At 37.3% G+C, this 17,163-nt stretch overlaps 1 protein-coding gene across 3 annotated transcripts in view; it reads right to left on the bottom strand.

The window, feature by feature from the left end:
• SLAIN1 (SLAIN motif family member 1) overlaps positions 1–17,163 on the bottom strand; it is a 66,539-nt gene that overhangs the window by 15,561 nt on the left and 33,815 nt on the right. The window contains exons 3-5 of one of the 3 annotated variants that reach the window (XM_028837620.2): positions 6,373–6,522; positions 5,119–5,268; positions 2,667–3,008 (exon numbers count right to left, since the gene is read on the bottom strand). In XM_028837620.2, coding sequence (XP_028693453.1) covers positions 2,667–3,008; positions 5,119–5,268; positions 6,373–6,522 — 642 coding nt within the window. Of the gene's footprint in view, positions 1–2,666; positions 3,009–5,118; positions 5,269–6,372; positions 6,523–8,131; positions 8,219–17,163 lie in introns of those variants that run through there. The other 2 variants (XM_015121268.3, XM_028837621.2) reach the window with 2 other exon arrangements.

Genomic DNA, 17,163 nt, shown 5'->3' with positions numbered 1-17,163 from the left:
CAAAGACTCGGGAATCTTTATGGCTAAAGGAGATGCTCATTATCTACCAAACAGCTAGATCTAGGTATCAAGGCAACACAGGCTCCAGGGGAGGTCCTCATGATAATAAGGACTACATCATGCCACCAGTAACCCCTGCCATACCGTGGAAATTATAAGAAAGTTGGTAAAGATTCTACAAGTTTAGTCATTTTGAAATTTAGCAAGTTATTCCAGATACACTTCTTTTAATTCTATGAATCCCAGAAATATCCCAGGAAGTTTTATGAGCCATCTCTTTAAATCTAAGCAGTGTAGGAACTATGAAAGCAGTAAATATTAATATACATTTCTAGTTTATTCTCAATTATTTTAAAATGAATCAACAGTTTAACAATTATTTTCTCCTATCTATATTATTTTGATAATTTAGAAAAATATTTAATAGATTAGTTTCAAAGTTAGTTACTATTCTTATTTCACAGTTTTGCTCAATATTCTATAGTAACAAATGCAGGCTAGGACATCTGAATCATATGCTAATAAAAGTTTAAAAACAAAAGGGGAGAAGACAACCTTTATTTAGCACATCCACTCCAGGCTCCAGGCAATGTAACATTCATTATTTTCATTTACTCCTTATAATATATTTAGGTGGAGAAAATGTGTACCAGATGGTTTGGTGTGAAATTATATCTAAGTTTCCTAAGAGATAGATATTATCTTCTCCACATTTTAGTTAAGGAAACCAAACCTCAGAGAGTTGAGAAACTCAGGATCTGCTGGACTTCAGAGCCTCTGCTCTCAACCATTAAGCTAACTAGTCAGAAGTCATATCCAGAAAATTGCCTTTGTATTCCATTTTTGTTGTATTGTGAAAACTAGACATTTTAGGCAAAATAAAACTACCACAAAGGTACCTAAACTGTGGTATGTCTCCACTTTCCTGTGAAGAATATCCCAGCATAGGATTCACAGAAACCCAATGTTTTTCAAACGGTGTTTGATGGAAGTGAATACCACTTTTCTGAGGTACAACAAACAGCTAAGTGGAGGAGAATGATCTTATTGACAATATCAATCAAGATGCACAGCTAGCATCTGCTTGGCAACTTGACTATGATGTTCTAAAACACTTAAGGAAAAAAAAAAGCTTTAGAGAAATAACTCTAGGTGCCCTCTCAATTTTAATAAGATGCTATGACTTCCACTAAGCACATAGAATACATTGTCTTTCTGATGCTATGAGCTTTAATGTTAGTCACGATGACATTTTTTAGCCACCACTCCTCTAAACTTGAAATCTCAAGGTAGTAAGAAAAATTATGAACATAAAATTTTAAATATTTTCAAATGATCTCTTAATTAGCATCAGCATGAATGATACAGGTACAAAGGAAAGGGTAAAAACTAAATACAGGGTAATGGCTGATCGCTAATACAAAATTTATATTTGGTCTATAAATATTTTTAAAGACCATTTGATCACTTCTGGGCCCAGTTTTCAGTAATAGTGCTATATAATTAAGAATTGTAATTGTATAATTATAAATTATTTTTAATTGGTTGGTTTCTCCATAATATATAGAATTTGTGTGTGAGGGTCCAGGTGATCATCAGTACGAAAACACACCAGGCTCAGAATATTACATGATTGCTTCCCCCATAGTTCTTAGAAGTCAGAGTCTAACTCCTGGGAGTGTGCAAGAAAGATAAATGAAGAGATGGAAAAAGTATGAAAGAATGACACATACAGCAACCCACCACGTTGACAAGACAGATCAATTTCCCATTACCATGCCACGTGCTAATGGACAGCAGCCTCCATGTTCCTGCTGCTACACAGATCTTAATTCTAGATGTCAGGAGATCAGGGGAAAGACACATCCCAAACTTCCCTAGATCCGGCTGTGGAAGAGCAGCATCCTCTGCAACCATCCTCATTCATGCTTACAACCTCACTCTGTGCTAGGAACAGACAGTAACAGACTGAAGGTTGTGCACAAGGTAAGGAATGACAACTCACAGCCTTTGCCTCCATGGGCTTGACCACAAACTTCTCAGCTTGTACCACGCTGCCTGTGCCACAGGCACCAGCAACAATGCAGAGATACTGCACATTTATAACTCATTCTGAGCCAGCTATGTCATGGAGGTTTTCTTGAAGCTGTGAGTTTATAAATCTGGGATACATAATCAGAAGCCAGTCAACTAGAGATGCAAATTTAGACCAAACTGAGAAGGTCTGGAGGATGATTTTAAATCTGAGAAACATTGACCAATTATCTATATTTCTCTTAAAACTGTTTTTTGGCTGGGCATGGTGGCTGTCATCCCAGCACTTTGGGAGACCAAGGTGGGCAGATTACCAGAGGTTAGCGGTTCAAGACCAGCCTGGTCAACAGGCTGGTGAAACCCTGTCTCTACTAAAAATAAAAATTAAAAAAAAATTAGCCAGGCATAATGGCATGTGCCTGTACCCCGGCTATTTGGGAGGCTGAGGTAGGAGAATTGCTTGAACCTGGGAGGTGGAGGTTGCAGTGAGCTGAGATCGTGTCACTGCACTCCCACCTAGGGGACAGAGCCAGACTCTGTCTCAAAAACAAAAACAAAAACACAAAAACCATTTCTTGACCATATATAAAAAAATCAAAGCATATCAAATACCAAAAAAGCATACAACCTACCTCCATTGGTCCTATTTGGTTGCTGATCTGGAGTTTGGGCTTGAGGTGAATAATACTGTTGCTGCTGGTAATTATTTGAAGGAAAATACTGGGAACTGGGACTCCTCCTACAATCCCGAATGCTGGAGAAAGTCTGTGAATGGGGAATTCCTCTTTGGAAAGGGGAACATCTTGGAAGACGAGGCTGAGGTGGTGGCAAATGATCAAATTCCTCTTCATCCTCCAGACTGTATCGGTCATATTCTTGATCACTACATGTCCCTTTTTTTCCTGAACTCAGTGACACACTGGAACTATGTCTTGATACAGATGCTGAAGTAGAAGCATAATCTTGCCTGAGACCTATAAAATAACAAATAGTACTCTAATGTCTTTTGACCTAGCTAACATTTAGTTATAATTAACCAAGTATTAGATGAAAAATTGTGCCAAACAAATTACTCACAGAGACTTATTATCTTGTTCTCAAGTTACTAAATTGACAAGTTAGGTTTACCAAGATGATAATCACATTTACCTATGAAACAGATATCTAATATTGGACAATTCTGTTTTGCAAAAAGATCGCCCCAATTCCAGTGAAGATTATATATACCTGCTACAGCTCATTCATTAATATCTATCAATTTCCCCAAATGATCCCTTTTCAAATCAAGAGATATTTTAGAAGGGGAACTTAGGAAGAAGTATTCATCTCATTATGAATAGTTCGCTATGAGTTAAAACAATTAAAATCTTCAAATCTCTGCCCAAGTAGGAAGTCATTCTGCTCCCCACCCCCGACTTTTAAAGTCAAAGGGAAAGTTTAAAAGCCGAGGGACAAATATTTTCCCACAAGGTCATCTCTCTATTGTTCTTTTATGTTACTAATGTTACCTCTTTCAAAGCACACTGACACCTCAAAACTTCTAATAGTTTTAGGTCACCCTATATGGTAATCATCTAAAAATAGTCAAATTACAAGGTTCTCATTATTTAACCCATTGCCAGTACTACAATTTTTTTTTAAAGTGGTCTAACCCTGACTACTTAACTTCTGAAACTGACATACAATATTTTAGCCATATATATTTTTAGAAAGAGTATTTAAATTTGCTTTTACTAAATAATGATATAAAATAACCACTTTTCCCCTTAAAAATGTATCTTATTAAATCCTGCATAAGCATTACCATGTTTCTCATAGAAGCCTTGACTAATTCTGAAAGCAGGAAATTATTATGCTTAAATACTTGATTATTTCTACTTATGTTGGCTGAAAAGATAACTCCAAAACAAACACTCCAGTTCTGTGCCTTTTGATACCATTAATGCCCTTCAACTAGTTCACTCTCAGATTATTTTTTGTAACTTTATCGCAGAACCAGTGACAAACTGTCCTATTTCTACTTATCTACTCTTTCACAATTATTTACCCTGAGAAGTATGTCAATGCATTTTAACTGAAATTTTAAGATAACTGTAGACTCACATGAAGTGCTTAAAAAAAAACAAAACTGTGCCCTTTGCCCAGTTTCTCCCAGTGGTAACATTTTGCAAAATTTTAGAATAATATGACAGCCAGGGTATTGGCAGTGATATAATCCACTCATTTTATTCAGATTTTTGCAGAGGTAGGGGTGTGTGTGTGTGTGTGCGCGCGCGCGTGTGTGTGTGTCAGAGAGAGAGTATTAAGCTGTATGCAATTTTATTACCTAGAGGTTCAAAGATCCACCAATAAATAGTACCAACACTGTAAAAATCCTGTGTTGCCCTTTTATAACTACATCCAGCTTCAAGACCCTCTTGAGACCCTAAGCCCTATCCCTAAAACTCCACCAACCACTAGTCTGTCCTCTGTTCCTAACATTTTTGTCATCTCGAAATGTTGTATGAGTGGAATTATACAGTATGCACTCTCTTATGATCAATTTTTTTTATTCACCATGATTCCCCGGAGCTTCAAGCAAGATGTTGTGCATATCAGTAGTTTGTTCCTCTTTATTGCTGAGTTGTACTCCATGGTATAGATGTAGCATGACTGGTTTAATCATTTACGGACTGAAGGTCATCTAAGCTAATTCTAGTTTTGGGCTATAAAGGTGCTCAGAACATTCACGTACAAGTTTTTGTGTGAACCCAAATTTCCACTATTCTGGGATAAATATCCAAGAGTGCAGTTTGCTGGGCCACTTGTAAGTTGCACCTTTAGTTTTTTAGGAAACTGTCCATCTGTTTCCACAGTGGCAATACCAGCAATGTCTATGTATCAATGTGTTTTGATCAGACTAAGTTCCTACCACCTCATGATAGTGTGAGAAGCATATAACTGGCTCCACCTAAAAAGCAGGACAGTATGAGAGAAAGAATCTAATTGTTTGCCCATTACCTAGAGAGAAATGCCTGAACCTGCCCCTTTGCCTGTATATTCCAAGTGGAAGCCTCATTTTTCTAGTTTAGAAAGAACACATACTTTCTTCTTGCAGACGAGCCATGATCTGAACATCAGTGAGGTCCTGTAATTTATATCCCATGGAGATAGAATCATCCTCCAATTCTGAAGTACTCAGCTCACTGTCGATAGATGACTGGGGACTGAGCGGGGAGCCCCTGGAAGTGTAACCTGAAACACAAAGGAAATGTGTGTTCTTTCATCTGCAGGATTGGTATCCATATATGCCTTACAATTCATATACAAACAGTCAGCAATTTGTCTCATGTTTTCATGCTACAAAAATCACCAACATGTCACCATTTAATGGTCAATGTGCACATGATGTGTATACAATTCGTATATACAAAACCACTTGTTCATTGTTTTCAAATTCAATTTTCACAATTTAAAAAGTCACTATGTACTATATACTTAAATTGTTAAGAGGGTAGATTTCACATTACATTTTTTATCACAATGCAAAATTCACTACTGCTAAAATCTACATCCTATTAGATATGTCCATATCTAAAGGCATGGTATAAGAATATATATTCATGTGTACTTTAGTAATAAGACATTGACAGTAACTGATTATATAATTTTAAATTAAATTTTAATCTGGTCCATTTGTTAATGAGTACAAACAGCAGTGCTACAAATGGGTAAGAATATCACTCCTAAAAGGCACACGTACATATGCAGAAACATATACAACACCCACATAATATAGACTAGAGAGTAGTCACAGGAGACTTATAGCCACCCATGAGAGTAAAAAACTCGATGGTTTCAGATAAAAGAACCAAAGAACAAATAGAAGAAGGCTACAGGAATGGAATCACACAAATGCTGAGAAAAATAAGAAAATGGTGAGATCCTCATTCATAAAAAGCCACTATGACTATTTTCTTCTACATAGCCTTAGCTAAATTTAAAAGCTACCAGAAAAAAATTTTAAAAAATAAAGACTTACAATCTTGAATAATAAAAACTACCTAAATTGTGTTTGACATTTAATTTTAAAAACACATAAGCATTTGGAAATACAGAACTGCAGGCATATACTTTTGCTAAAGAGGTAAGACTGTCTGCTACATACAACTGAGAGCAGTAGATCAATGGTGTTAGAGTACAAATTCGTGCTAGGCCTTTTGTACCCAAAGTAAATGTGCAGCACAAACTCTCCATTCTAAGGTTATTCTGAAGCTTTCCAATGAAAGATGAATATTTAAGCTGTGTTTAGTAACTGAATTACAAAGCAAGCAGCTAGTCAAGAAGTTAAAATATTACCTGTTTTTTCAGGTGTTAGTATTGCTTTATTTGAGGTTTTAGAGAAGCTGGGAGTATTAATGCCATTGCTATAAGGGCTGAGTCTTGCAACAGGACTATAAGGAAAAGCCAGTGAGGCAGCTGAAGAGAAGAGACTCCGCCATCGGCTAGCTGTCATAGAAGCAGAAAATAGCAGCAGTTAGCTATATGCAAGCAGATGTTGACTTGTCAGAAGGAGAAAGGGAAGAGATTTTAAAAACAAAGAGAGACAAAGCAACTTTTCATAAGACTATTTTAACTGACCTCCACTTGTCTAAATACAAAATATATACAAAATAAACAATTTGTGAATTAGGGTCCTATTTATACATCCATTTTAAAAAAGTAAATCAATCTTACTTTGATTAAAGCCAACATGCCCGTATAATAATGAAAATTTATTTTGAGTTTCTACGTTAGAAATGTTTTCAATTTTCTATTTCCATATAAGGATTTAGTGTTTTGCAATATAAAAAAGGATTAGTGTCAAAAGAAAAGCTCAAATGTATAATCTTCCTAATCTTTAGGAATTAAGGGAAATGTTAATATTAACTATATGTAATTCTATATTTTTCTACTCAGTATCAGAATACGTTGATAAAAAATATTTTATGTAAATTCATTATCAGATTATGGGAGGACTCAGAATGACTATTGTGTTTCCGAATGGCCTTGAGACCAAAACAATGTTTAAAGGAAAAACGGTGTACAAAGTAACAGAGGGGTATCTATACCAGAACTTAACAATGACTATCTTAGGTGGCCGGTACAGAGACTATTGGCGATCGCTTGGATTTTTTCTTTTAAAAAATCTTGCAAATTATCTGCATTAAACATACATATTATTTATATAACTAGCTTTTCAAGGTAGGAATATACATGTTATTACTTTAATACTATGTTTTAAATTAAAATAATGAACAAAAAGGAATCACACCAGCCATGGGCAGATGATCTCATTCTTACATTACCTCACTTGTCTAATTAATGTACTTCTCCCCTCCAAAATTACCACCCCTTGTATCTCCATGTTCTTGGGGTCACACACACACTCACACAAATCCCAAATCATAAAAGCTTAAGTCACACCAAACATGGTTTACTCTCCTGTCAGGAGATACAAATCAATGTGCTAGGCAAAATTCACTTTTCTGAAAAGTAATCATTTAGACATGTACTAAGCAGAAGGAATGATATAAAAAAATATAAACAAGGCTAAACGTCAAGAAATAACTTGGTTTGTATTCACTGGAAATTTAACAAAACTTGAAAAACCAAGTCTTAAAAGGACTGCTTTGAAATGTATGCCCCCAGACCACTTTTAATGAGCAATGCTAATGAGCAATCAGACAGCTGAAAAGTGCTTTAAAATGGGCAGTGGGATGGAGAGGGGGAAAAAAAAAAAACTGTGGGATGTGGACAGTCAAGAAAATAATCAGCTCAGCTCCATACTGGGACTCTTCAGATCCTTGCAAAACACCATCAAGTTTACTTAAATATATATATAAATATATATATAGATATAGATATAGATATATTTTCCTTTTACTTCAGAATCAGTATGTACCAACATATTCTAACAATTACATTAAAAATATCTTTTCCTTAAGTATATGGAAGAACTAGGCAAGGAAACTACATTCGCAATGACAACACTTTCAGAATCCACACATTTTGTGAAACTGTGAAGCCTGGTTCCCAATTGACACCATATATGTCACTTATCCAACCTGTAACTTACAGTGGTTAAGCAGCTCTTCCCAATCGGAGCCAGAACACAGACATGCACTCCCAGTTCCTTCTCTTCTATGTAGGTCAACTTGACTCCGGAATACACTACAAACTAGGGGTTAATAACGCAACACACACTAGGTAGCTGTTCTCACATGTTCAATCTCTATTATTCAAAGTTTCTCATTAAAAATTCTATATTTCAAAAGGTCAATAGTTCTTTGTGACTGCTATCTTGCTTAACAGATGATGTTATTTTATACCAGTTTGATCACTTGCCCGGCAAATTACAGTAACTGCGTGTTCTCACCCACAGATGCGGGCGGCAGCACATCACAAGCAAACAGCATTCATCACTCTGCACAATAACCACTGTGACCCAGCCTCCCCACACAATTGACACAGTTATTGTGGCTATGACAGCAAGATCCCAACTAAGAACACAATTAGCGTCTATTGCAAGAAAGAATGCTCTACATTGTTGTTTAGCATTGAAGCTTTTCAGAAAGCTTAGGAAAATTATTGTAGAGGCAAGCTAACAAAACAATAATGCTCCACTAAGGCCCAAGGTTACAGTGGAGGAGGAGGAGGACAGGAGTGGAAGCTATCACATCCTACTTGTTCTTCAGTACATAGCTAAATAATTGTAACAGGAAGCATTTTTATAAAGAATAAAACAAACAAAAAGAGTTTGTAAAAAAGAGCAATTTTATCTTTTTCAATCAATTATCTCAATGGATTTTTGGTTTATAAAATGATGTTAAATGATTTGAGAGGCTCAGTGATGAGCAAAATAGCTCTAAAGAAAGGAGTGAGGCAATTTTGCCAAAAGAGAAAAAATGGGTGATACATTTTTGAACAACAGTTAAATTTCCCTATACTCCTACTCCAAAGTTCTATTTATTAAAAAAAAAAAAAAAAAAAAAAAGGGAGGGTCACAAACTTGGAGGTGGCATGGACTATGCATGTTTTCATTTAATTCCAGTCCCTAGAATAGCATCGAATTGGCCCCAAACAGGACTACACATTGAATCAATGTACGATACTTGGCACAGTTTTCTTTCCCAAATGCCTTAAGCTAAACTGCCTCCCAGGACACTTCTTTCTGTATGCTCTCTGTAGTTCTACTGCCACTTCCTTAACCACTCACCACCTCTCATCAGATTACTGCAACCCGCTCTTCAACAACCTTCCAGCCACCAACACTGCCCTGAGTAAACCTGTTCTGAACGTCTTGTACTTTAACTGTATTACTTTCATCAATTAAAGTACTGCAGTGGCTTTCCATCAAATGCAAGACTTTAAAGGTACTTCAGCTCATTTCACTACCACCCTTACAGACTGCCATTTATCTCATGCCCATCTCTACAGTGTCTCTGAAGCTGCCTAAAGGATGCACCCTTATTGGTTAAACTTTCTACTTCACCTCCCTTGTCTGATAATCATCTTCTACTGAATGAATGTGAAAAAGTACTACATTGTAGACTGATACCTCATTTTTTTGCAAAACAGTAAGTTGAGTGTGACTAATGGTCTATTATGTTTTGTACATTTTCAAAGTTGCCTGACTGAAAAGATAAATTATAACACATCTGTGTAGTTATTTTTGTATACCATTAAGCAAAGTATGACCAAAAAAACTAGATTTGATAAATGCTCCAGTGATAAAATCAAGAAAATCATAAAAAGGCAGATGACAAAACGGGTTTAAGAAGCAACCTAAGTTTCTTCAGTTTTTCACACTGAAAATTATTCTGTGACCAACAAAATGTTCCCAGAAACAATGACATTCCTACCATTGCTTGATCATATTTAAGTTGTTGTTAAATAGATATGTCTCTACACATAATCAAAATCAAATTTAAGAAAGCAATTACTTAATTCACATATAATAAAAAACTGATTTAATATCTTAGAAGACTCAAAAGGTCAGTGCTGCATTAAACTAAAGAGTTCAAAAATAAAGCAACACCATAATATATTCTGGCAACAATCCTTTTCACTCTTCTCACTAGTCATTTCAGTACCTAATACAAGACTTGGAACACAGTATGCACTCAATAAATGCTAAATGTGGTCAAAATTTTGGCAAGTTGGCTAATATTTCTTTATCTCAAACCATTCTACCACTCCTATCCTGACATATAAATTACTTTGCCCAATTTTTTAAACTTCATTATAATTGTTAACTCTGAAGACAAATAATAGTCTAATTAGAGGTTTCAAATCAGCTAAAATCTCAGTGAAAAATAAACCTGGAGGAGCACTTCATTAATACTTCCTAGTAACTACTAAGTTGCTGAATTTTATATCAATCTTCTGATTTCCAACTAAAGGATGTTATATTACTAAGGCCTAGGATCTGTGACTGGGGTGACAAACACTGAAAAGCGGTTAAACAGGTGACACTAAGATGAGTTAGTTCCTATAGCACTGCATCACACAGTTAAAAGGAAGGATTATGCCAAGCACGCTAACTGGTGGAAAACCATGTAAGAAGGCAACAAAGCTGCCTTTGAAATCTGGAAATGCTACCACTTCTTGCAATCAAAGAGTTACAAAATGGCTGCAATTCTATTTGGGCTGTTTGGTAGAATTTCAATACATTCTACTGCCAATAGCTCGGCATCTGGGTTGGTTTCAGTTAGGTGAGGAAGCCCTGGAGGTCAGGACCCTCACTCTTTCTAGTGAGTTCTAACAGGAGGGTCACATTTCTCATTGGGCAGAAGTTATTCTAGAAAACAAGCCCTCCCCTGTGTCCATGTCTTCTCACTGTTCAGCTCCCACTTGTAAGTGAGGACATGCAGTGTTCGGTTTTCTGTTCTGTGTTAGTTTGCTGAGGATAATGGCTTCCAGCTCCATCCATGGTAGGGGGAGGGGCAGCATTAGGAAAAATAGTTAATGCATGCTGGGCTTAATACCTAGGCCTAATACCTAGCAAACCTAATAAAAACTCATTAGCAGCAAACTTCAGGTCTGTTTTACTAAAATTCACAGCCTATTTTCTAAATAAGTCATGGTTTTATATCCATGCTCATGGCTCTCTTCCCAGCTAGTCAAATTTATATTCTCCCTCATTCCCTAATCCAGGTTCTGCCTTGTGTAACTGGCCAACTTTTCATTTAAATCTTCAGAAGTAACGCCGTGTACCTGAGAAAAAAATATGTATATGTATATGTATATGTATATATGTGTGTATGTGTGTGTGCATGTGTGGGTGTGTGTGTGTAGTGCTCCAGAATGATTCAGATGCCCAACGTTTACAACATCTAGAGTCATTCCTTTATTCAACATTTGGCAACAGATACTAAAAAACTTTAAAGGTCAGTCTCCAGTTACCTAAATATCTTCCACAGATACATACAGTATGTGGCATTTCCCTGCTCCACAGTCATTTCGAGAAGTCTGCCTGGCCCCTAGACTCCCACCCGCTTTTTTAAATTCATTTCTCTATTCATTTGAGTAGGCACTAACTATTGTGGCTATAGCATACCAGATGCCCCAGGTGCTGACATGAATAAGACATGGTGACTGTTCTCCTCTCCTTCCCACTCCAATTTCTAAAGACCAGCTACTACAGATGACAGGCAAGTAAGGTGGAATATGATGCCATATAGTAAGTGCAGTAAAAGCACCATGAGGAGTACACTCAGAGCAAAGTAAAGGCAATGATTAACTTTCTGGAGGAATCCAAATACTTCAGGAGTCATTATGTTTAATGTGGCCCTTGAAGGTTGCAGAGCTTATCTCACAGGATATGATACCATTCTAAATAGAAGTAATGCATATGAAACCCTGAACACATGAAACAGCACTGTACATTCAGGGGATGGCAAACTTTTGGAATAAGCATAGGGTATAAGAGAAGAGTTAGGGCTGGAGAGGTTGGCATGTTTGGGTTTTGCACTGTCTTATATCTATACACTTTAATGAACAGTTTACACTTTAATGAACAGTTAGTGTTTTGACTGTGAGAAGGTAAAAGACATAATCAGATTATGTTTTATGATGATGACCTAAGTAGCCATAGAAATGATGAACTCAATGGGCATGGAGACTGACGTCTGGGAGACCAGTTAAGAGGCTTGTAAAATAGACCTGGTGAGACATGACAAGGTCCTGAACAAAAGCACAAGCAGAACATTTGGTGAGAACAGGTTCGATGAGCCACATCTGAGCTAAAGTGCAGCTGTCTGGTGACCCAATGAATATAGGGAGTGGGAAAAAAGGAGACCGAAGCTAATGCTATAGTTCTTGAGACACTGATGCCATCACTAAGATGGAGAGCATGAGATAATCATGCTTAGATTGAAAAAAAAAAAGTGAGTTGAACCCAAGATGGTTATTGGAAATGCTTATGTGCTTGTGTCCAGTGTGGAGTTGGAGTTCAGGGAAGAGGGCTGGAGAGAAAAAGAGATTCAGGGTACATCAACAAATAGGTGTTAGATGAAGCATGAATGAAATCACCTAAGGAGAACATACAGAAGGGACTGGAAGAAACAATTTAGAGTAGAGAGATGGAGAATGAGTAAAGGAAACTGAAAAAGGTCATTTGGGGAGAAGAATTCAGGAGGCTCAAAGATGCATCGAGTTCCAACCTAAAAAAAAAAAAAAAAAAAGACTAATGCAGAAGAGTTTCAACATGGGAGCTAATAGTTAATAGTGGCAACTACTCAGGGAAGGCCTGTAGGATGAGGACTAAAAAGAGGCTACTGGCTAGAACAACCAGACCACTGATGAGAGTAGATTCAGCAGAAGACATAAGGAAAAATCAGTGTTAGCATGTCAGGCAGATATAAAGTGAGGAAGAAGTCTTTGAAGAGAGATTTGGCTATAAATGTTTTGTTTTGTTTTGTTTTTTTTAAGAGGGGGGTTGTGGCTTGAAGAGTATAAGGTTCAAGGGAGGATGGCTTTTAGGATCAAGGAAACCTGGAGAATAGAAACAATAGAGGAGAGTCTAAGGAAAAAGAAAAACACCGAAAAAAGTTCCTAGAGGTCAGAGGAATGGGACAGAGATTAGCTAGGGGAACAGCTTTGGAAAGGGAGGGTTCTCACTTCCTCTGAAACAGGGAGGTAAAGCCAGAACACACAGAATGAGGGAGAGGAAGGTGAGTTTAAGGCTTTTTAATCTGTAAGTTACAGGCAATAAATATGCTGAGAAAATTTATCCCAGAGGCTAGAATAAAGAATCTCATGTAGTAAAATGCTGGGATGGCCACCAATGGAAACAAGGAAAATGGTTAACCATGAAAGTGACTGCCTGAGTGAGTCTGAAAAGCATATCTCTGGAACAATTCTAATCTCAACACAAGAGCTGAGATTGAAAACATTAGCATATGCCTGCTCTATCATTCTGTAAATGGTATTTATGTCTTACAGGTTCAGGTTTAGAGTGGCTGTGTGAGAGCCATATTGTTCACGGTGATGTCAAAATAAATGAATTTACCATAATTAAGAGGAAAAAAACCACCCCAGTGACTGAAGATCATCTTCCACTGGGAATTTTAGAAACCACTGGGAAGGTCCTGAGAAGAAGAGTTAGATGGGGTCTGGAAGGCTGTATCCAAAATCAGAGCACGGCCACAGACTAACAGTGGTCAAACATTTTCTGTAAAGGGATGGCTAATAGTGTTATAGATTTTGCTGGCCATAGGGTTTCTGTCACACCAGCTCAATGCTGACATTATGGTATGAAAGCAGCCACTGAAAATAATGAAAAGGTTTTATAGCAGCATAGCTACACTTAATTTATATACACTGAGAGTTGAATTTAATATTCATGGGTTATGAAATATTCTTGATTTCTTTTCAACCATTAAAAAGCATAAAAGGCATTTAACATTTTATATTTTAGCTCATAGGCCACATAGGAACAGGCAGAAAACTAGATATGGCCATAGTGTGCCAACCCCTGGGCTACGTACATTACCAGTTTTATAATGGTCACTCAGAAAAATGTGCAGGGCTGTAACCATAGCATCCGGTGCTGAGACACAGCAGGGATGGCTGACAGGATACCGCTTCACTACAGTTTTCCATAACATACTGTAATAAAGACCAAGAAAAGACTGAAAGGACACTTGAGGAAGAATCCAAATGCCTGAGTTCCAGTCTTTATCCTGCCACATGCTAGTTTTGAAATTTGGAGCAAATCATAACATCTTAAATGTTGCAGTGTTCCCATTTGAAAACAAGTTATGTTTGTAGGAAGAAATAAACAGGCTTTTCATGGGTACAGGATGAAAGCCTGCAGCAAGCATTCACAAACGATAATACCTTTTTTAATGAAAAGTTGGCCGGGCGCGGTGGCTCAAGCCTGTAATCCCAGCACTTTGGGAGGCCGAGGCGGGCGGATCACAAGGTCAGGAGATCGAGACCACAGTGAAACCCCGTCTCTACTAAAAATACAAAAAATTAGCCGGGCGCGGTGGCGGGCGCCTGTAGTCCTAGCTACTCAGGAGACTGAGGCAGGAGAATGGCGTAAACCCAGGAGGCGGAGCTTGCAGTGAGCCGAGATCGCGCCACTGCACTCCAGTCTGGGCAACAGCGTGAGACTCCGTCTCAAAAAAAAAAAAAAAAAAAAAAAGAAAAGTTATAGCAAGTTGTAGCAAAAGCATTCTACATTCTTACTTATTTATTTAGTTAGTTATTTTTATTTTATTTTGAGATGGAGTCTCATTCTGTTACCCAGGCTGGAGTGCAATGGCATGATCTCAGCTCACTGAAACCTCCGCCTCCCAGGTTCAAGCAATTCTCCTGTCTCAGCCTCCTAAGTAGCTGGGACTAAAGACATGTGCCACCACACCTGGCTATTTTATGTATTTTTAGCAGAGAGGGGGTTTCACCCTATTGGTCAGGTTGGTGTCAAACTTCTGACCTCAGGGGATCCATCTGCCTCAGCCTCCAGAAGCGCTGGGATTACAAGTGTGAGCCACCGCCCAGCCAACATTCTACATTCTGAAAGAAAATGTTCTAGAAGCTAGGTAGGAGAAAAGAGTCTGTAGGAATTTTCTACTTTTCACTTTTCCTAATTCTAAAGAAGTTTAACCTAGTCCTCTCAAAACAATGCGCCGGCTTCTTACGCTGTATCTACCTAGATAACTATGGAGACTTAGTCTTTCCTCAGTTGTTACCACCTCAGAAGCAAAACTGAACTGTCTGACCTTCAAGAGCTTGGTCAGGATAGGTCAACAGTTCTTACTTATTTATCTTGACTCTTAAATAATGATGTTCATTACCAGAGTTCTGGAAAATAAGGAAAAAGTAAGTGAGGCAAGGTTAACAGACTTTCAAGCCTTTTGCTTTTTTCTTTCTTTATATAATAGGCATGCAAGCCTCAGTTCCAAGCCAAACAGAGGAATTTAACTTCTAGTCCTTTATAAATACCAGTTACTGAATGGCCTAAGATCAGTGAAGGTACAGGAAACATCAGCTCCTCTAAGTATTTTTTATTCTCCCTTAAGTTGGCAGGAAGTTGTACCCAGAACACAGCATCTGACCCAAACCCATAAACCACCAGGGCAGGAAAATCTCCATTTCCATAAACCATCCTCCCAGGTATAAACTTCTTAGGTGATATTATATCTTTACATACCTTGAGCCTATAGAAATTCTTGGCACACTCAAATGTTTGCACTAAACTTTAACAAAAGAATTCAAAATCCAAGGTGAAGACAGCAATTTACTGGTTCACTCTTATAAACTCTGTCTGCACAGACTGCGATACAAGCTTTCTGGAAAGGCTGTAAGTTCACAGTAGGTAAGTGCTGCTGACTTGGCTCCAACCTGAGCAACCCTTCTGGAGCAGTAACATATGGCTTGCAGCTTATCTGATCCAGTATTTTTTATTGGGTAAACTTGAGTAGCATTAGTTTCTCCACAGTGCTTGACGACCTGATAAACAAGCATATGGGGTCTAGGAAGTCCTACTACTTTGAAGCAGATGTTCACAGTACTCTTTCCCAGACATGCATGAAATACAGAGAATTCAACTGTAATGTATTTGTCAGTGTATGTACATAAGAAGGGTTGAAGAACTACTAAATGCACCTAATTGGTAGTCTTAGGGACTATTCAATCAAAGTCAGTCAGTCATTATACCCAAGTCTCACAGTCTTCAAATTTAGCTAAGAAAAACTTATCAGAAAGTTACTTTGTATCTTTTCCTGCAGTTCCCATTCATTCAAACTATGACAATGAATGTAATGATTTAAAAATCATTAACCATCATATATATGTATGAGTACCTATGATCCCAGGACACTACAGATACTCGATCTTTAAACTTCCAATTGTACTCAAAATGTAACATTTTTAAAACATGATTTATATGCCATCTTTAAGAAATACCCAATGCAAGAGTTCATTAGTTCATATGTAACTAATATCTAGAGTTAATGAAGAAAATCACTTTTGATATTAGGATTAAGCTTTAAAATATATTTAGTTCAAAAGTAGCAAAGCAGTTGTACACCCCTGATGACTGGGACGTAAATGTTTCATAAATATTTGTTGAATGAGCAAATTCCACCATGTTGCAAAAGAAGTACTATTGAATAACATTTATTCCACAGAAATCAGAGTTTTATAATTATCCTTGACACTAAGTTTAATAGGTCAAATGTTTCTTAGGTTTTAACAGGAAACATAATCTCAATGGATAAGGCATCTAATCATAATTAAAGGATTAGACCTTATCTACTTCTCAGATCTTAACCCACTGCACAATCGCACATTTAATGCTCTTCCCTCACGACTATTATTGGATCCTTCTGCGGGACTTCTCTAAACAGGACAACAGTCTCAAAGGGGAGCTGAAAAATAAAGGTCAGAAAGGGGAAGTTATCTCAACTATCAACTTGTTTCCACTTAACCAGTGGTCAAAACTGAAGATAAGACAACAGCTTTAAGCACACCAGACCAAAGCCAGTATTATCCAGGACCAGAGTGACCGCTGCAACTTCACAAGTCATCCTCCAACTTCCCATCTGCAATTAATAGAGGAGATTTTTTTAAAAATGTAGTAGTAATTATACTTCAAAG

Source organism: Macaca mulatta, chromosome 17, assembly GCF_049350105.2.
Source record: "Macaca mulatta isolate MMU2019108-1 chromosome 17, T2T-MMU8v2.0, whole genome shotgun sequence".
Taxonomy (NCBI): domain Eukaryota; kingdom Metazoa; phylum Chordata; class Mammalia; order Primates; family Cercopithecidae; genus Macaca; species Macaca mulatta.
This window is presented reverse-complemented; position numbering and strand designations above follow the sequence as displayed.